Below are 22,051 nucleotides of genomic sequence, written 5' to 3'. Positions count from 1 at the left end.
GCATCTCTCATATTTATTGATCAAATGGTTGTTAACCACAATAAAATTCTGTATAGGGGGGTCAATGCTCAATGCACAATCATTAATCCACCCCAAGCCTAATTCTCGTCAGTCTCCAATCTTCTGAAGCATAACGAACAAGTTCTTACATGGAGAACAAATTCTTACATAGTGAATAAGTTACATGGTGAACATTACAAGGGCAGTTCAGTCATCACGGAAGCTTTTGGTTTTGATCATGCATTATGAACTATAAACAGTTCAAATATGAATATTCATTTGATTTTTATACTTGATTTATATGTGGATACCACATTTCTCTCTTTATTATTATTATTTTTAATAAAATACTGAAGTGGTAGGTAGATACAAGATAAAGGTAGAAAACACAGTTTAGTGTTGTAAGAGAGCAAATGTAGATGATCAGGTGTGTGCCTGTAGACTAAGTGTTAATCCAAGCTAGACAAGGGCCATAAAACATCCATGGATGCAGAAGATTTCTCTCAGAATAGTGGGGGGAGGTTCTAAGCCTCACCTCTGTTGATCCCCATTTTCTGACCTGATGGCCCCCCTGCGACTGTGCCTGTCTTAGGTTGTTCCTCCCTTGAGGAATCTTACCCGTCTCTGGCTAACCAGTCATCTTCTGGGGCCATACAGGGAAATGTTAAGTTGGTAAGTGAGAGAGAAGCCTTATTGTTTGAAAAGGTTAGCTTTTTACTTCTTTGCATATTTTATGCCCTGTGGTTTCTATGTCCAGTATTTGTCTTGAGGTGTCTTTACCACTTGGAGGAATTATGTTACTCAGTGAATTCGATATGAGGCACGAATTCTACTTAAGGGTTATAATTCGGAAGGAAGAAGAAAAGCTATAGAAGTAGCAGGTGGAAGAAAACCTGGGAAGATTGATTATTTCTTTGACATATCTTCTTGTAGAGTAACTTCAGTATGTATAGGTTTTAAACTACTAATTAAATTGCACACACACATTAACATAATAGGAGTGCAGTTACGTAACCAAAGCATACCTGTAATTACCAGCCATCTCCAGTGAAACCAAGAAAACCAGTTAGGCACCTTAGGCATTTGTGAAAACTTATCTATAATATGGTGGATATTGTCCAACTGAACTTGAACAGTCTGAGAGAAATCAGACAAATTAAAACAACCCATTCCTGGGGACTGTTCACATCCCATATGTTCTTTTAACAGTAAATAGTCTGTAGTTTTAAGATTTTGGAGCACTACAATTTGCACTTCTCCTAATTCTTGGTTGAGTTTCAACAGTTTAGATCCAGTCAAATTTGTTGTTTTGCTGTATGCACAGGCCAGCTTAGATATCTCCTTCTTCATTCCCATGGCAAGTCCAGGAACTGGTGGGATGAGTGCATCTACACCTGTAGCAGCGCATGGATCTTTGTTGGGGTTTTTTGATGCTCATCTTCTGGCATGAGTCTTCCCAAGAGTGCTGATGTTGGAAGTTCTTTTTCATATCGTATCTTAGTTCATTTTCGGGGTAGCCAAATTAGGCTTTGATCCTCTGTATAAACACAAACAGACCCTTTGCCTACACTTTTATATGCCCTTTATATCATTGTGTAGAACTCATTGGAGGTCACCACACAGGAACTGCTTTTTTTTTTTTTATCATTAATCTACACTTACATGATGAATATTTTGTTTACTAGGCCCTCCCTATACCAGGTCCCCCCTATATACCCCTTTACAGTCACTGTCCATCAGCGTAGCAAAATGTTGTAGCGTCACTACTTGTCTTCTCTGTGTTGTACAGCCCTCCCCTTTCTCCCACCCCCCCATGCATGCTAATCTTAATACCCTCCTTTTTCTCTCCCTCCCTTATCCCTCCCTACCCACCCATCCTCCCCAGTCCCTTTCCCTTTGGTACCTGTTAGTCCATTCTTGAGTTCTGTGATTCTGCTGCTATTTTGTTCCTTCAGTTTTTCCTTTGTTCTTATACTCCACAGATGAGTGAAATCATTTGGTATTTCTCTTTCTCTGCTTGGCTTATTTCGCTGAGCATAATACACTACAGCTCCATCCATGTTGCTGCAAATGGTAGGATTTGTCCTTTTCTTATGGCTGAGTAGTATTCCATTGTGTATATGTACCACATCTTCTTTATCCATTCATCTATCAATGGACATTTAGGTTGCTTCCAATTCTTGGCTATTGTAAATAGTGCTGCAATAAACATAGGGGTGCATCTGTCTTTCTCAAACTTGATTGCTGCATTCTTAGGGTAAATTCCTAGGAGTGCAATTCCTGGGTCAAATGGTAAATCTATTTTGAGCATTTTGATGTACCTCCATACTGCTTTCCACAATGGTTGAACTAATTTACATTCCCACCAGCAGTGTAGGAGGGTTCCCTTTCTCTACAGCCTCACCAACATTTGTTGTTGTTTGTCTTTTGGATGGCAGCCATCCTTACTGGTGTGAGGTGATACCTCATTGTAGTTTTAATTTGCATTTCTCTGATAATTAGCGATGTGGAGCATCTTTTCATGTGTCTGTTGGCCATCTGTATTTCTTTTTTGGAGAACTGTCTGTTCAGTTCCTCTGCTCATTTTTTAATTGGGTTATTTGTTTTTTTGTTTGTTTAGGCATGTGAGCTCTTTATATATTCTGGACGTCAAGCCTTTATCGGATGTGTCATTTTCAAATATATTCTCCCATACTGTAGGGTTCCTTTTTGTTCGATTGATGGTGTCTTTTGCTGTACAGAAGCTTTTCAGCTTAATATAGTCCCACTTGTTCATTTTTGCTATTGTTTTCCTTGCCCGGGGAAATATGTTCAGGAAGAGGTCACTCATGTTTATGTCTAAGAGGTTTTTGCCTATGTTTTTTTCCACGAGTTTAATGGTTTCATGACTTACATTCAGGTCTTTGATCCATTTTGAGTTTACTTTTGTATATGGGGTTAGACAATTGTCCAGTTTCATTCTCCTACATGTAGCTGTCCAGTTTTGCCAGCACCATCTGTTGAATAAACTGTCATTTTGCCATTGTATGTCCATGGCTCCTTTATCAAATATTAATTGACCATATATGTCTGGGTTAATGTCTGGATTCTCTAGTCTGTTCCATTGGTCTGTGGCTCTGTTCTTCTGCCAGTACCAAATTGTCTTGATTACTATGGCTTTATAATAGAGCTTGAAGTTGGGGAGTGAGATCCCCCCTACTTTATTCTTCTTTCTCAGGATTGCTTTGGCTATTCGGGGTCTTTGGTGGTTCCATATGAATTTTTGAATTATTTGTTCCAGTTCACTGAAGAATGTTGCTGGTAGTTTCACAGGGATTGCATCAAATCTGTATATTGCTTTGGGCAGGATGGCCATTTTGATGATGTTAATTCTTCCTAGCCATGAGCATGGGATGCGTTCCATCTGTTAGTGTCCCCTTTAATTTCTCTTAAGAGTGACTTGTAGTTTTCAGAGTATAAGTCTTTCACTTCTTTGGTTAGGTTTATTCCTAGGTATTTTATTTTTTTTGATGCAATTGTGAATGGAGTTGTTTTCCTGATTTCTCTTTCTGTTGGTTCATTGTTAGTGTATAGGAAAGCCACAGATTTCTGTGTGTAGATTTTGTATCCTGCAACTTTGCTGTATTCCGATATCAGTTCTAGTAGTTTTGGGGTGGAGTCTTTAGGGTTTTTTATGTACAGTATCATGTCATCTGCAAATAGTGACAGTTTAACTTCTTCTTTACCAATCTGGATTTCTTGTATTTTTTTGTTTTGTCTGATTGCCGTGGCTAGGACCTCCAGTACTATGTTAAATAACAGCGGGGAGAGTGGGCATCCCTGTCTAGTTTCTGATCTCAGAGGAAAAGCTTTCAGCTTCTTGCTGTTCAATATAATGTTGGCTGTGGGTTTTTCATAGATGGCCTTTATTATGTTGAGGTACTTGCCCTCTATTCCCATTTTGCTGAGACTTTTCATCATGAATGGATGTTGAACTTTGTCAAATGCTTTTTCAGCATCTATGGAGATGATCATGTGGTTTTTGTCTTTCTTTTTGTTGATGTGGTGGATGATGTTGATGGACTTTCGAATGTTGTGACATCCTTGCATCCCTGGAATGAATCCCACTTGGTCATGGTATACAATCCTTTTGATGTATTTTTGAATTCGGTTTGCTAATATTTTGTTGAGTATTTTTGCATCTACATTCATCAGGGATATTGGTCTGTAGTTTTCTTTTTTGGTTGGGTCTTTGCCTGGTTTTGGTATTAGGGTGATGTTAGCTTCATAGAATGCGTTTGGGAGTATTCCCTCCTCTTGTATTTTTTGGAAAACTTAAAGGAGAATGGGTATTATGTCTTCCCTGTATGTCTGATAAAATTCTGAGGTAAATCCATCTGTCCTGGGGGTTTTGTTCTTTGGTAGTTTTTTGATTACCGCTTCAATTTCATTGCTGGTAATTGGTCTGTTTAGATTTTCTGTTTCTTTCTGGGTCAGTCTTGGAAGGTTGTATTTTTCTAGGAAGTTGTCCATTTCTCCTAGGTTTCCCAGCTTGTTAGCATATAGGTTTTCATAGTATTCTCTAATAATTCTTTGTATTTCTGTGGGGTCCGTTGTGATTTTTCCTTTCTCGTTTCTGATACTGTTGATTTGTGTTGACTCTCTTTTCCTCTTAATAAGTCTGGCTAGAGGCTTATCTATTTTGTTTATTTTCTTGAAGAACCAGCTCTTGGTTTTATTGATTTTTGCTATTGTTTTATTCTTCTCAATTTTATTTATTTCTTCTCTGATCTTTATTATGTCCTTCCTTCTGCTGACCTTAGGCCTCATTTGTTCTTTTTCCAATTTCGATAATTGTGACATTAGACCTTTCATTTGGGATTGTTCTTCCTTTTTTAAATATGCTTGGATTGCTATATACTTTCCTCTAAGACTGCTTTTGCTGTATCCCACAGAAGTTGGGGCTTAGTGTTGTTGTTGTCGTTTGTTTCCATATATTGCTGGATCTCCATTTTGATTTGGTCATTGATCCATTGATTATTTAAGAGCATGTTGTTAAGCCTCCATGTGTTTGTGAGCCTTTTTGCTTTCTTTGTACAATTTATTTCTAGTTTTATGCTTTTGTGGTCTGAAAATTTGGTTGGTAGGATTTCAATCTTTTGGAATTTACTGAGGTTCTTTTTGTGGCCTAGTATGTGGTCTATTCTGGAGAATGTTCCATGTGCACTTGAGAAGAATGAGTGTCCTGCTGCTTTTGGATGTAGAGTTCTGTAGATGTCTATTAGGTCCATCTGTTCTAGTGTGTTGTTCAGTGCCTCTGTGTCCTTACTTATTTTCTGTCTGGTGGATCTGTCCTTTGGAGTGAGTGGTGTGTTGAAGTCTCCTAGAATGAATGCATTGCATTCTATTTCCTCCTATAGTTCTGTTAATATTTGTTTCAGGTATGTTGGTGCTCCTGTATTGGGTGCATATATATTTATAATGGTTATATCCTCTTGTTGGACTGAGCCCTTTATCATTATGTAATGTACTTCTTTGTCTTTTGTTACTTTCTTTATTTTGAAGTCTGTTTTGTCTGATACCAGAATTGCAACACCTGCTTTCTTCTCTTTGTTGTTTGCCTGAAATATCTTTTTCCATCCCTTGACTTTAAGTCTGTGCATGTCTTTGGGTTTGAGGTGAGTCTCTTGTAAGCATCATATGGATGGATCTTGCTTTTTTATCCATTCTATTACTCTGTGTCTTTTGATTGGTGCCTTCAGTCCATTTACATTTAGGGTGATTATTGAAAGGTATGAACTTATTGCCATTGTAGGCTTTAAGTTTGTGGTTACCAAAGGTTCAGGGTTAGCTTCTTTACTATCTTATTGTCTAACTTAACTCTCTTGTTGAGCTATTATAAACGTGGTCTGATGATTCTTTATTTCTCTCCCTTCTTATTCCTCCTCCTCCCTTCTTCATATGTTGGGTGTTTTGTTCTGTGCTCTTTTTAGGAGTGCTCCCATCTAGAGCAGTCCCTGTACGATGCCCCAAAGAGGTGGCTTGTGGGAGGCAAATTCCCTCAACTTTTGCTTCTCTGGGAATTGTTTAATCCCTCCTTCATATTTAAATGATATTCGTGCTGGATACAGTAGTCTTGGTTCGAGGCCCTTCTGTTTCATTGCATTAAGTATATCATGCCATTCTCTTCTGGCCTCTAGGGTTTCTGTTGAGAAGTCTGATGATAGCCTGATGGGTTTTCCCTTGTAGGTAACCTTTTTTTTCTCTCTGGCTGCCTTTAATACTTTGTCCTTGTCTTTGATCTTTGCCATTTTAATTATTATGTGTCTTGGTGTTGCCCTCCTTGGATCCCTTGTCATGGGAGTTCTGTGTACCTCTGTGGTCTGAGAGGACATTTCCTCCCCTAGTTTGGGGAAGTTTTCAGCAATCATTTCTTCAAAGACATTTTCTATCCTTTTTTCTCTCTCTTCTTCTTCTGGTATTCCTATAATGCGTATATTGTTCCTTTTCGATTGGTCACTCAGCTCTCTTAGAATTCTTTCATTCCTGGAGATCCTTTTATGTCTCTCTGCATCAGCTTCTCTGCGTTCCTGTTCTCTGTTTTCTAGACCATTAATGGTCTCTTGCATCTTGTCCATTCTGTTTTGAAGTCCTTCCAGAGCTTGTTTTATTTCTGTATTCTCCTTCCTTAGTTCTTGCATATTTCTCTGCAAGTCCATCAGCATGGTTATGACTTTTGTTTTGAACTCTTTTTCAGGAAGACTGGCTAAGTCTATCTCCCCAGGTTCCTTCTCAGGGGAAGATGTAGCAGATGCCGAAGCTGTCTGGGTTAGTCTTGTCTGCATCATATTTTTTTGCCTTTTCATGTTGACAGGTGCTATTGACTGTCAGCTGGGAGGGTCAAACTTTTCACTTGCTACTGGCCTTTCTTTACTGGGACAACTGCGACCCCTAGTGGCTTGTGTTGGGTAATTGCGTGTAGGCTGGGTCTTTGTGTCTTGCCCGGCCTAAGTGTAGGAATTTTCCTTTCTGCCTTTCTGTGGGCGTGTTTTGCCTTAGGCTGTTTCTCTGCTTTTGCAGCACCAGGAGGGGTAATGGACGGTGGGTGGGGGACTGTTTGGCTGTTTACCTCTGTGAGGGGTCTCAGAGCTGTTGCCCAGGGGGTTAGTGCACCCGGTTTTCCCTGTAATTTCCAGCCACTGGGCTGTGACCTGTGTTGTTTCCGTCTAGCTGTTAAATCCCTGTCCCTTTAAGACTTTCAAAGAGCACTGGCTTTTCTTTGTCACAGGGGCATCAGCTTCGGCACCCGCTCAGAGGTCTTGCTGCCCTGTTTCACTAGTTTCCAGCCCTCCACGCATGTACTGTGTCTGCGCTCTGGTGAGGGTGGCTGGGGCTGGGTGTTTAGCAGTCCTGTGCTCCCTCTCCCTCCCACCGGGAGCTGGGGGGAGGTGTGCTGGGGTCCCGCCGGCCGGGGCTTGTATCTTACCCCTTTCACCAGGCGCTGGGCTCTCACACGTGTCGATGTAGTCAGGCTGTTGTCCTGTGTCTTCTGGTCTCTCTTTTAGGATTAGTTGTATTTGTTGTATTTTCAAAAATATATATGTTTTTGGGAGGAGATTCCCACTGTCCTATTCATGCCGCCATGTTGGCTCCGCCTCTTAAACATTCTGATTTATAAATGGATTCTTTTAATAAACATTTTCTCACATTATTTACTCTAATATATTTTTTTTATTATGGTATCATTAATATACAATCATATGAGCAACACTGTGGTTACTAGATTAGTATATGCTTTTTAATGGAAGCATATTTCACTATATGGATACTTTATAATTTATTAATCCAATACTCCATTAGTAGAAATTTAGACTTTATTGCTCTATTTTTTTCCTTACACTATATATTTTAACCCATCTCTGATTGCTCCCTTGGGATAAATTCCTGAAAGTATATTGTTATACTTTCTGAGTGCTATAGACTGAGTTGTCTTTCCTGAAAATTCATATGCTAATTAAAGTCCCAATGTGACTGTATTTTGGAAATAGAGCTTTTAGGAGGTAATTAAGGTTAAATGAGGTTGTAAGGGTGGGACACTGATCTGATAGGATTGGTGGCCTTATACAGGAAGAGGGAGAACTCTCTCCCTCTGTTAATGTGAGGACACAAAGAAGGCAGTTGTCTGCAAGCCAGGCAGTGAGTTTTCTCCAGGACTGGGCCATTCTGGAAGCCTAATTTCAGACTTTCAGTCTCCAGAAGTGTGAGAAAATAAATTTATTTTGGTTCAGCCCCCTAGACTATGGAATTTTGTTATGGCAGCTAATACAAATGGGATGGTGTTTTCAGGCATTCGATATGTGTTGTAAAAATGCTTTCTAAGAAAGCACTTATACTCTGAATCATGGTCCATACAGTTACTAATTCCCCTGCAACCTCAACTATGGTCTTTATCACTTTTCATAACCACTTTCAATTTTATACATCAAAAGGGTATTTTGCTGTTTTAATCTATTAATCTTTATGTAGTAAAATGACACAATCTTGCTTACATAAGGTCTTTCTATGGGTCATAAAGATCACTATATTTGATTCATAAGAACATTTAATTGTGAACTCTATCTATGAAGTGCCTCAACATGGCACCTATAAAATTTGTAAACAGATGGTCTAATGTCATTCATTTACTTATTCAACAAATATCTATTGAGTACTTGGGGCTATCTTAGGGATACAATATAAGCACATAAGAAATGACTCCTGCCTAATAGTTTATAATAGGGAGAGACATAAGAAAGAAAAATCAGACAGTAAGTGCACAGTTTCATTTAAGAAGGGCAGAAGTACAAAGCTCTGATGTAGTTTGGATTTCCAGGGAAGTATTCAGTTTGGGAATGCTATTTAAGGCGAGCTGTGATGGATGGGCAGCAGTTACTCAGGTGGATGCTGAAGCAGAGGAGTTATGGAGAAGGTTCCAGGAGGTTCTCCACAGAGATGTCCAAATATTTTTTTTTCAAAATGCAAATTTTGTCATTGACCTCTGCTCTCAGTAGAGTGGACTGGCTATATTCCCAAATCCCTCTTCACTACAAAACACCTAAACGCTGCACAAATTATAATATACACATTTTAAATGTGCTGCACTTACAAGAAAGTAAAAAAATATTCTCCGAAGGGCAGGAAAATGGAAATGATCTAGGAGTTGAAATCAAACTAGGCGAACCCCAGGGTTGCCTTGGGGGAAATCTGGTACCAAGGGGGCTTTGCAGCTATGTTTGAGGGAATACACCCTTGGGTTGGAGACCTGGTCTGCATGGGCCGCTGAACCTGAGATGCCTGCAAAGAATGGGACCCTGGAATGGGCTCTACTGTCAGCAAAAGGACTGACTAGAAAGAATCAATGTTTCTTCTGCAAACGGGAGGCAAAAAAAACACTGTTTCTACCTCTACAGACTGAGTGAAAAAGAGTGTTTCTTGAGAATATACACCATATGTCAGACCTCATTAGATTGGCTACCTATGCAATCAAGGAATCTCTGAGATGAGAAAATTAAGTAGCTCCCGTAGCACTGTCATCACCAAATAAAACCAAGAACAAATCTTCTTTGGAAGAAAGTATTGTCACAGATTAATTTCAAGTGTATGTACTTACTACACAAAATGTTGTAAAAACAATGACCACGGCAGGACCTTGTCAGACACGACAGACATGAACACCTAGAAAATTTAGTTACTGCAATGATCATGACACAAAATAACTAATTATAAAAGGGCTAAGGAAATAAAAAGGGAATGAAGAGGGAATAAAGGCCAAGGAAAGAATAAGAGATGTTTAGAAATGAGCAAATGGACTTAAGAAAGAACCAGAGTATTTCCAGAACTAAAAAAATTTAATACTTTCAAATTAACAATTCAGTTAGTGGGTTAAAAAGTAGATGTCCCAGCTGAACAAGTTAGGGCTCCTTGGAGAAATGGCTGATTCTAGGGCTGAGAGAGGGAAAATACATGATGAACTGGGAGCATGTTTTAGTACTAGAATGTAAGAAAGTGCTCAAAACGCCCCAAAAGGACAGGGCACATCAAAGGGAGTCAGCCTGAAAGAGCTCTCAATGGCTAAAGCTCTCAGTTTAGCCACAGAGCAACAAAATAAAGCAGTAGATTATAACCCAAAGTATAGAGTAACTATACATGAATCCATACTGATATAAATAAATGGTTGACTACCTAAATAGGGGGAAAGAAACTAATCTCTTCTTGTAGAAGATTAAAAAAACATGTAGCTGTCCTCCCTCCAGCATGTAGAGTTTTAATTTCCCTCTCCCCTTGGGTGTGAGTTGGACTTAGTGGTTTGCTTGCAAAGAAGAGAGTGAAAGCAAAACAATATGTTTACATTGGAGAAGCCCGGCAAACGCTACCTTAACCGAGTGATGAGAGCTAACGTGAGCAGCGATGTCCTGTGGTTATCACGTCCTTTCTGACAGGATGAGGTGAGAGGGATTTCATCTCTTCAGAAACCTATAACCTCAATCTAATCACGAAAACGTCAGACAAACCCAAATGGGGGGACGTCTGACAAAATACTTGACTAGTACTCCTCAAAACTGTCATGGTCATGAGGACAAAGGAATACTGAGAAACTGCCCCAAACTAGAGCAGACATGACAACTAAATGCAATGTGGTATCTGGAGCTGGGTCTTGGAACAGAAAAAGGGATACCGAAGAAATGGACTGGTGAAATCTCAGTTAGGACTGATGGTTAGTTAATAAATGTGCCAATGTTGGTCTCAGTTTTGATGAATGTACCACTGCGATGTATGACAGTAATACTGGAAGAAGAAAACACAGAAACTCTGTACTATCTTGGCAATTTGTTTGTAAATCTAAAATTATTCTAAAATGGAAACTTTTTTTGAAAAAAATTAATGAAATGGAAAATGAAGGAGAGGAACCAAGTTCAACAAAGCCGTAAGTTGCTTCTTTGAAGAGACCAATAAAGTTTACCAACTTCTGGTAAGACGAAGAGAAAGAGAGAGAGAAGGTAAAAAATAATATTAGAGCTAGAACGGAGAGGTATCTACAGACAGAGCAAAAAGTAAAAAGGTAACAATTTGAACAATTTAGTATCAATGCACTTGAAGACAGATGAAATACACTATTTCCTAGAAAATCATAACCTGACATGTCACTCAAGAAAAAAAGTGGAAAGTCTGAATCGCTTTTCAATTACAAAATAAACTGATGCAATAGTTAAAAATCTCTCCACAAGTCCCTAAGTCCAGATGTTTTTAAAGCTGAGTTACTGATAAATTTTTTTTTAAAAAAAGGTCACTTGAAACTTATACACAACAAGTGGGAAATGAGTTGCACGAGAAGCCAACTCATTTCACATGGCTACACTAACGTGGATACCAAATCCTGATGAAAAACAGTGTGTGAAAGGAAAATAACAGGCAAATCTTATGCATCGACATAGATCTAAAAATCCCCCAGTCAGGACAAATGGTACAGAGATACTTATATATAACTTTTGGTTTTGTTTGCCTGCTTTTATTTAGTAGCATTACATATGATGTTCTTTAAAAAAACCTCAGTTGTCTGTTAGAAAACTACATGGAGACCCTACTTAAGACCCCAAACGTTTTTCCACACCTGACTCCATGCTAAGAAGGCACTAAGGTCCCAAGCTTAAGAAAATCTATGCCACAGGAGTGGAGTTCTTGTTTCTCTTCATTGTTAACCTGATCAATAGTCTGAAAAACAATCCTTTTGCCTTGTCTCTTCTTCAGTGATCTATGTTCAGTGGGCAGCTTTGTGCATTCAGAAAAATCTAGGTGCAGTCTATGGTGAATGAATGGTGTGGAGGGAAATAGAGGAAATTGATTAGGGTGACCTCAATAGCTACTCCACTAGTTGCAATCTGGTGACTTACTTACCTTGGATGACAGTCCTGCCTTCGGCTTTTTCCCTGCCCCCAGTAGGCCCACAATGTTTCCCAGCAGCATGAGGGGCTGGGATGGGACAGGAGGACAGGAGATCCCAGAACTTCATGTCTGCTTCTAATCATCACAGATAGTAAATGAAGCAAGGCAACTACTCAGTGCTTTCCCAGGCTTACCTCCCTGCTTGAGACTCGTCTAGAGGATGCTGCTACAACAACGACACTCTCAAAGTTCACCTTTGCACGGCCAGCCTTTTACAGAGCAATTTCCAAGAACCTTATTTAACTACTATACTATATGTAAAATAACACCAATTGACATTTAAGCAATACTTTATCACTTACAAAGTGTTTACATAATTTTATTTGACCTGTTTAGAAACAATAGCAGGTAGGCCGCCTTGATACAAATATTCACAATGAGCAGATGGGAAACTGAGGCTCAGACAGGACCAACGGCTCAAAATGAAACAGCGAGTAAGTGGAAGAGCTGGGACAGGAAGACCGATGTTCCAATTCTTAGCTCACCTCTACTTTCACCATACTAGGTCTCTTCCTACGGCTTACTTTCTCTCTTCTCTGCTTCTGTCTGTCTTGTTTTGAAAGGGATAATCACCTGCTTTAGTAGTGAACTCATGGTTGGGTGGGGATAAATAATACTTTTGGGAAAGTTTGAGAGGGAGATTTGGGGCTGTTTTATAGAATCAAAAAAAGCTTCTGACAGAATAAAAAAAGGACCCTCACTGTATGTTTATGGATGATAACTGTCCTTTCCACCTTTGCACGAGAGGCATGCAGGATGAATTCTGACCAATCAGCTACATTACATAAGGAGAACCTTGCTTATGACACTGGAACTGGTTGCCCATTTGTCCCAGGAGTGGAGTCTCTAGATTCACAATTGGTGTGACATTTACACTTACTTTCTCTAAGTCATGCATCAAAGACTAGAATTAAGAACTGGTAATAAAATTCTTCATGAACCTATTTGATGCAATTGTCTATAGTTTTATTCAGAAATACATCATTTTCTCTAACATTGAAGGTAGGAAGTTGAGGCATAATTTCTGAAGTGATATGTCAGAGGAAACGCTATCATTCATGAAGCCAGTGGTATCATGATACAATGATGTGACTGATGCTCACGAGGGTTGCCTGATACTCTGTGATATGATCTGGAATCCACAGAAAATAGGGATTCTTTTATACATAAACTGTCATGTGTTGTATTCCTGTGCCCTGTGCTTGGAAGTCAGTGCTTCTGAGCTGGCCTTTGCTAGGCGTGTAGCAGCTCTGAGATGGCTCTCCGAACAGAAGGAGTCAGTGAATGCACCGTGTGTCTAATATTCAACTGGGACATAACAGCCATTCTGTGTTGCTGCTTTAGTTTCTCCACCCTCAGTCTGCCTAGCAAAACCAAGATGTGTAGGCACACATATCAACCTAGAACTTTGACCTATAATTCATTGCCTCTGAAAGTCTCTTTTCTCCTTCCCATCAGTCCTTGGCGGCACTATTGCTGAGTGAGTGGCTGTGTTATTCATGGACATGTGTGGCTATCGTCCTGCAGGAATGTCTCTGCTTCTGTCCTTGACTCACTTTTTCTACCTTTCTTTCTTTTTATCTCTCTTCCTCAGTCTTAGTACTAGCCAGACCTCTTCTGTTTAACTCTATTCTTTTATTCTCAAAACACTCAGAGTGCTATTCAGAGAAGATGTGTGGGCAAGAACACCTAGAGAGCTCAATGCGGTGTAATCCATGTGCTCCCAGAAAAAATTCAGATCCAGACAGCACTGCTGTCCTTCACTTCAGTCAATAACAAAAGGCAATCTTTTTCCCTTTTGAATTTCTGACAGAGGTAGTTCAGGTAATGGGCAAAAGGACTCTCTGAAAGTGTGTCTTGACAGATGTAAAAATGATCATAAAAAGAGAATATGGCAAACACCATAAAAAAGTCACAGTATTTTAAATCAAAGTCCGTATAAGTATCACATGCTGCAGATATGGATAAGAGAAGCTTATTTTCACAAAGGGAGGTTGCTAAGAACCGAATATTCTGTTAGCAAAGTAATTAAGAGTATAATTACACACACACGGAAATATTTCTACTAAGCATGAAGTACTGCAGCTCTAACGGCCTCTTTTTCATGTTTTTCCCCCTCTCACAATTATTTCCTTGTGGCTGAGTGACAAAGGAAAGCATATTAGAATAATAACTAATCAATACTGAATATAGTGTTTCATAATTATCCAGTACTTTCTCATTAGTGTTTCCCTTTTTACATATGAGAACTCTGAGTTTCAGCAAGGTTAAGTGATTTGCCCAACATGGGTCACTTTGTAAATTTCAGAGTCAAGATTCAAGTAGAAATCTTTCACCTCTTTTCATTGTCTCATTGTGATAGAATGACATTTTTTAATGACATGTTAGACTTCAAAAAATTATAGGAAATGTCATACCTTTCAGCCTATCTTGGATAATTTCTACCTGAAACTGAAGTTCAAATTTTCTTAAAATCTGTATTTCTTCCTTCCTTTTTTAAAGCTACATGTGACCTAAATATTGAATCAGGGTCTGACTCATATTTCTAAAACATCACCCAGGGATCCTATGTGTACACATTTTAACTCAGAAAATAGATTTAATGTGTACATGAACATTTTATAAACATACCTTAAATTATACTTTACAACATACCATTATTAAGAAAACAAGTTTATAGAATAAAAGTAACTGTGGCAACCTCTAGATTCAAGTCAAGCTGCCTTCCAGGCAGTGGCAGGAGTTCCCAGGTGCCTCCATAACTTTCCATCAAAATTTGTCTCAAACAGTTATATTTTGGGGGAGCATTAGCTGAATTTCCTCCTTAATGTTCTCAACCTAATTTTACCTTTCTGGGTTAATGATTAAAATAATCTGATTATACAGAATTCTTTGGGTATGTCTGTTCCACTACAACTTTCTTATTCTCCTGTATTTACGAAGGATGCCTAATACTGGAAGGCCTATCTTTCAATACCCATTGGTCAGGAGGAATTAAGACAGAGCCGGAAGATAGACAATTTTAAAATAGCCCCTCATGCTGGCTATCAAAGATAAGCCATCCTGCCTGTCCTCTTTCTCGCAGCCCTCCTCCCCACTGACTAAGTTTCTTGAATGCAGATGGTTTAGTTTGTGGTAATGGGAAAAATGACTACAGTCTGCAAAATGCCCCTTATTTCCAAGTAAGGATGAGCTCCATAATGAGGAAAAAGCCTGAACAAACTGAGATTCTAAGATTGGTTTTATTTACTGTGGGATGAGAAATGGCAACAGTGACCACTTCAATTCAATAACTATTTATTGTGTATGCACTACATGCAAAGCACCATGGAAAGGTCTACAGAGGATAACAGATAAATGAAAACTAGTTTTTGCTTTCAAAATACAATTGGGTAGAAAAGAAACAGGCTTGCATGCCTGTGTGCATGTGTGTGTGTGCAGCAAGTAAGTATACATGATAAAGTTTCATAAGAAAGCTACAGATAAAATATTTTTAGTATCTGATGAATTAACAGAAGTCTTAGAATGAGTTTTGTGATACCTGACTGTCACAGCTTGGAAAAAGAGAACCATAGCATGGAGAATAAACAGGTGGTCTGGTATAAGGATTATGTGGAGAAGAATACTTGGAGATAAGACTGGGTAGATAGGACGAGATGATAATTGGTAAATTATCATTTACCAATATTACCTTAATATTATACCTTAATATTATACCTTAATATTATAGCTCAGAAGTTATTTTTAATTTAATAATGAAATGAGAATCCTTAAGTTACCTGAAAGGCAGTATGGTAGAAATGAACTTGTAATTTTGAAGGTGATTGCTAGACTACTACAGGGAGAAGACACAGTAGAGTGATGAATAAAGATAAACCAGAAAAAATGAAGGCCGGCCTTTAGGACACATACAATGGACATAGTAAAAAGGGAGACAAATTTGAGAAGTACTATGAAGGCAGAACACTGCCACTGCCAACAAATTGGTCTAGAAGATAAAAGAAAAAGATGCATAAAATATGAATAGACCATCACTTAAGTGATATTAACACAATTAATGAAGTCATCAAATATTTACTGACACTTAGGTTTGTGCTCAGAGTGTTACTTTTGCCAGGCACTCTGCTAGGAGCTAGAACAGGTACAGGAACTGTTTTAGTGGGATGATGGATTTAATTTTATACACAGAGAGTTGAAAGTGCCAGCAGAACACGCAAGCCACCAATTGTCAATAAAGATCTGTAGTTAGGAGAATAATTGGGTTGGAATTATCCATATAAAGAGAGGTCATAGTTGAAGCTATGGAATTAAGAGTTTTTCAATGAAATAGAAAAATTCTCAGAAAGACAAGAGAGCAAGTTCAAGAACAGAAGTGAGAAAAAAACACTACACTGCACTTGGAGTCCAGAGGAACCAGAATAATTAATGAAGAGATGATCAAAAAATACATAAAGAAGAGGAGAGCCAGCTGAGATGGTACTAATCAGGGAGGCTAAGCAGCATTTTCAGTAGCACAGGGTATTGGAAATTCACATGATCAACTTTTCAATGAGAGTAAGAAGGGTGAAGTCAGAGAAAAAGCTACTGGATTAGGTCATTAGCCAACTTCGGTGAAGAATCCTCTTTGCGAAATGAGGAGCAGGGAGCCAGATAGTGGGAAGGTAGAGAGAAATTCGGCTGAGAAGATAAACAAAACAAATGGAAAGGTAGCTTGACAGGGTAACAATACTTAAGACATGCAAGCTATCAGTTAACACTTTTTTGACCACTCCTGTGCAAGGCACTGTTCTAAGTGCTTGATATTTATTAATGCATTTAATCCCCACCTCAATTTATGACTTCTGAGAGAGATACTATTTATGGGGTAGAGAAGGGGAGACACAACTAGATTGCCCTACCCTCACATAATTAAGTACAATTTGAGTCCAGGTGGTTTGACTTCAGTATCTCGTGACCACTCTGTTATGTTGAGTGGCTAGGGGAAGCTTAGGTGTGTAGGAAGAAAGGAAGTATCAAGAGAGAGAAATGATATAATGGTTGAAGCAAAAAAGGGGCTGGGATGAGGGTACCTCCTTGGTGGGGAGAACCCTGGCAAAGTTCCCTGCAACAGGATTAAGAGAAGAGAGAGAGATTGATACAGAGAGATTTTTAGCTGAGAGACACATAAATGTGGCAGTCTGCATTAAGTGGTTTTTTTTTTTTTTGCCCTTTTGGTAGAGCAAGAGGTGAGGTCACTGGTCAGAGGGCTACATGGGGTACTTGTTCATTAAGGAGATTAGGGGAGGGACAGGCAGAGACTCTATGTCAACTTAATTATTTATCTTGCTTTATCAATGACAGCTTATTTCAGAGGGAAAGCCAGCATCACTAGGTATACACAGGCCTATCAACAAACCCTATCCAGACACACATATACATTACAATAGAAATACAGATGACACTTTAGGTGTGCAGACCCCAGTACTAGGTGGTACACAAGAACTGAAAGGCAACTTTGAATCTCATAGATATTCTTTCTCTCTCTCTTTCAAGTGGCTTTAATAGCAAAATGAAACATAAAGTGCAGCCCACCTAAATCAACAGCATATTGATGTACATTTTTCTTTTGTGGGTTTTTTTTTCCTCTTGCAAGAAGTGTTTGCTATTTAAAATCTGTTACTAGGTGATAATGGCGAAGCACATTTTTCCCTCTTCTCAAGTCAACCCTACACATTTCACTGTGTGTTTGCAAGTAAAAATACCTGTTGCCATGCACATGAGAGGCGCAGAATGCAAAGCTGTAATGGAGCAGGGTTGGGTCAATGACAGCACCATTTTCTGAGTGTTCCATCAGTTCTGTAAGGTAGCAGAGATGTCTGTGACAGCCTCTCACACCATAACGGGCACAGTACTCATCTAACACAAAGACTTGGCCAGGGCTGAACCAACCCTGAAAAAGAGAAATAAAAAAAAATTGTTTTCCGTTTTGTCCTAGGATTTCCTTTTCTGAAGGCACTGTTAGGATATAAGTAGAAGCCGCATTAAAGTGTCTTTTGACATGGTTTAAATCAGTGGTGTGTTTCATGTTATTTCCAGAAAAGTTAATACCATCAAGTTTGGAGCAGATTTGGGATACTGGCCACCTAGATTACTGCCATGGAAAAGCATAGGCAAGCTGTTCCTTCCCACTGTTTTTCAAAATTAGTCAAATTTATGCACAGTATTTAGAGGGTCCCTCATAATGAGTTACATTAAATAAATCAATCTCTGTATGAACCAATTAAAAAAGAGAATGGCAAAGAAGACATTGCAGTTGAAATTGCCTAGTTACCAAAAACATTTTATAATGTGAACTAAGAAAATTTCAATGAGTCTAACAGTGATAAAGGTATACTATTTGGGTATTAAAATATTTGGCATGTTCTTATTCTGTTTGTCTTTCTATTACCAATATAACTGAGTTAATATTTCACAGTATTAGTTTTGGGTTCTCTTGAAATGAGGTATGAAGGAGCGTGTATGCCAACTGAAACAGCAGTTGGCTAACACTGGAGGACACAATTAGGTGGAGTTGGTTTATAAAATGGTTCCATGGGTTATACAGATTATCTTGAGATCAAAAAAAGAGAGAGAGAAAAGGAGAGTGGGGAGTTTTACAAGAGAATGGGGTAATCATGCAAGAGAAGGAAATGGTGAGAAATGCTGAAAAATGGTCCTATAATAAATAAAAAAGGGAGAAAGAACACCCAAATTCTTACTCTGGTGATAATATAGACACTAAACTTATTCTATATATATCTTTGATGTTCAGAGCCATCCTTCGTGGTAGTTATACCGAGATCTCCATGTTAGACCTATAAGTGGAGGTGCAGAGATGTTCAGTGAATTGCTCAAGACAATATGACAAATGAGTTGCTGAGTCATGATTTACACCCAGAGTCATCCTGCCGGCAGACACGCTTTCTAATCACACCATGCTCACTACTTTCTGGGTACAGCTGAAGGCACACTAGTGCTCTCCTCAGATTCCATGTGATATGTGGGGTCATCCAAAACAACTTTTGACAATTCAGTAATAACCCCACTGTGTGGAACTCAAGAGGGAAGTGATGAGCTGGGAGCACATCCTGTCTGATCTTATTTTAAGGAGAGTGCATGCAGCTAGCATGTTCGGTGGCCAAGACACTAAGTGGTGATAGAAAAAGGCATAAACTGGCTGGAAAAATTTCAGAGGAATTGCCACTACAGTGCAAATCCTGGGAAAGGCACATACAGTTCATAGGCTACTGTTAAATCCCTACATTCTGAGGAGTCAAGCATTAAGCATTCCTTCTAAATCGAATTCATACTTTGTATCCCAAATTTTGGCTGGTTTCAATACATACAAACACAGACAAGGTAGCAGTTTAGCTATCAGATTTAATTGCTTTTTTTAAAAAAAATTTAAATTATCTTTGGAGGGTTAGATGAAGCCAAAGGTTTCCCCTATTACACAGAGCTCTTGTCATATTGTTCATCCCTTTGTTTCTTTTCTTTCCCCCATCACTTAGGTTGTCTTTCAAGGAACAAAAGAGAGAAATGAAAGATATCAATGTTTGGTGAGAATTTAAACCTTAAAATGTCTGTACAGGTGTTACTCAATCCTATCACAGAGGTTTTTATATCTTCATTAAAGCCTTCTATTTTCATTCAGCCTTCTCCAGAGGGACTGGCAAACCACAGTTCAGTGTCTGCTTGAGTCTATTCTCCTGTTTATTGAGTGGCACAGCGGTGGTCTTCAAGTGTATAATTTTCAAATTGAGAAGCAATCGATTGGAATCCTTTATCCCTAACTCCAACTACAGTTATTAAACAGGACAGGAATAAAATGCTGCTTCATAACAAGTATTTCTCACTTTTAAAAATCTTTCATTCTGTCCTACAGGGGAGTAGATAGACATGTACTCACCAAGCAAGAATAGGAATCATTCAGCCTGTGATCCAAAGTTTGCCTCTGGAGTATTCTAAAAAGGAAGGCGTGGTCAAGCTTGCAAGGATTTGCAGAAATAAACTCATCCATACCATGTTTCTGAAAACGGTCTGCATCTGTAAATTTATAAGAGCATGTAGAACACACTTATTTTTCTGGCTTAGTAGTGGACAAATGCAGTTTCTGAATACAAGATGCATGCTTCATGATAACTGAAGACTACCTCCTATTACATAAAATATTATGTCAAGAATGTAGCATATTAACATGAGGTGCAAGGTTCTGGGAGCCTAACAAAAATGACAGGGAAAAATCCACACATCCTTTGGAAGGAGGAAATTCTATTTTCATTCAAAGCTACCTCTATATCTATAACAGAAATAATCTTATTTTCTAATTTTAAGAAAAGTAGATGTGTTTTAAGTATATATTTACTGAAGAAACTGTTTTCTAATTTTAAGAAAAGTAGATGTGTTTTAAGTATATATTTACTGAAGAAACTGACTGGAAAAGAACCCAGGTGTATTCATAATGAACAGCAATGATGGCTAAGAAGCCTGCTTTCCAAATGGCAAACTAGGGCAGAAATGAACACACAGGCTTCAGCTGGATCACTTCCAGTTTTGTTGTTTTTTTTTTTTTTTTGTATGGAGCTTTTAATGGGACCAACCTTAATGTAAAAATGGCAATGAATGCTCTCAAGCTCCAAGTTTAAGAGACATGAAAAAGGGAGCATCATGTTTGTGCAAATATGCAGACAAAGCATAACGTCCCAAATGGCACTTCAATCAAAGCCCCAAATCTATTGTTCTTTACAGATTGCATCTTTCAACGCCTGTAGACCCTGCGGGTTTATCCAAAGGCAAGCTTTTATGATTGCTTTCATTAATGGTATGTTTTGTCGAAGTCTTCGATGTGAGTTATTTACTAAGTATAGAGAGGAAAAAGCCACATGCCACCCAAAAGGGATGCCAGAGTGTTACTACATTAGCTCTTTTAGAAATGTAGCATGTACTGGGCAAGCAGTTATCAAGATAAATGGATGCTCCTAACAATGGTAGAGCTGAGGCCTCATTGTTCCTTAAAATTCACAGATAGATCTCATTCTAGTCATCATAAGAAACAGAGTCTTAACTGTAAGCTAAATGTAGTTTTTAAAAAATATATGGTGCGATCCTAAAATTGCAAAGGAAAGGAGACAAAAGTTTATTGATTAAACCCAATTATAGAGTCAGGCTCATAATAAAACTCAATATTGATCTGTGGACATGATGCTAACATAATCAGTCACATTTAGATATTTGGCCCAGATCATATTGATCCATGTCAAGTTCAACTTTCAGCCATATCTGTGGATGGAAGAACTATATAATTCAAGATGAAAGGTCTTCAGAGTCACATTTTAAAAAAAAGATACACAAACTATGCCTTATATAAATGACAGATAATCAAAAGGTGAATGTAGTAAGTAAGTAACAAATGGCAAATTTTTTGATGATGTAAGGTATGAGGTTATGATCCATGGGAAAGGTAGCATATAGATTCCATTACATTTGCTTATTACTTATCTGAATGATTAAATACATTACATGTGATAAATTAGTATTAACCAGATGAATGCTAAATGTTATTAAACTGCTTTTCCTGAACTGAGAAACAAGACAATCCAACTTCCCTTGTATTTTTATGATTATGTCTGATAGTCTTTTAATATAGAGTTAAATATATGATAGTGTGAAATAATATCAAATGAGTAGAGGCAGAATATTGAAAAATGCAAGGCACATATAAAATTGGAAGATTATTTTGTATTTTAAAAAATTTATCTTACAATCTTCACTTCTCCATTTATCTAAGTGAAAAAGAATCATTTAGGATCATCTTCATGAAATTAAATTACTAATTTTATAAAACATCTGCTGAATTTTATTATTTCTTTCACTAGTGAAGGTCATAACAAGAAGTTAAAAATAATGCTCATTAATGGCTCATCTGTTGAGAGCAGAATATGTAATAAATTTCAGCGAAAAAATCCATAATTCTCCTTTTACTATAAAGGGTCATAAAGGCAAAATTTTTATTTTAAAACAATGGGTATACAGTTTTTAAAATAAAATATACAAGTTCCTGGGAGTAAAATGAGTT

At 38.2% G+C, this 22,051-nt stretch overlaps 1 protein-coding gene across 14 annotated transcripts in view; it reads right to left on the bottom strand.

The window, feature by feature from the left end:
* Positions 1-22,051, bottom strand: part of CADPS2 (calcium dependent secretion activator 2) — a 519,662-nt gene that overhangs the window by 130,474 nt on the left and 367,137 nt on the right. For all 14 annotated transcript variants that reach the window (XM_073238523.1, XM_073238521.1, XM_073238513.1 and 11 more), the window contains 2 exons: positions 19,886-20,022; positions 17,700-17,887 (listed from right to left, as the gene is read on the bottom strand). In XM_073238523.1, coding sequence (XP_073094624.1) covers positions 17,700-17,887; positions 19,886-20,022 — 325 coding nt within the window. The remainder of the gene's footprint in view (positions 1-17,699; positions 17,888-19,885; positions 20,023-22,051) is intronic.

This window comes from Manis javanica, chromosome 6 (genome assembly GCF_040802235.1).
Source record: "Manis javanica isolate MJ-LG chromosome 6, MJ_LKY, whole genome shotgun sequence".
Classification (NCBI taxonomy): domain Eukaryota; kingdom Metazoa; phylum Chordata; class Mammalia; order Pholidota; family Manidae; genus Manis; species Manis javanica.
Note: the sequence above shows the minus strand (reverse complement) of the source record. Positions and strands in the feature narration are given on the sequence as shown.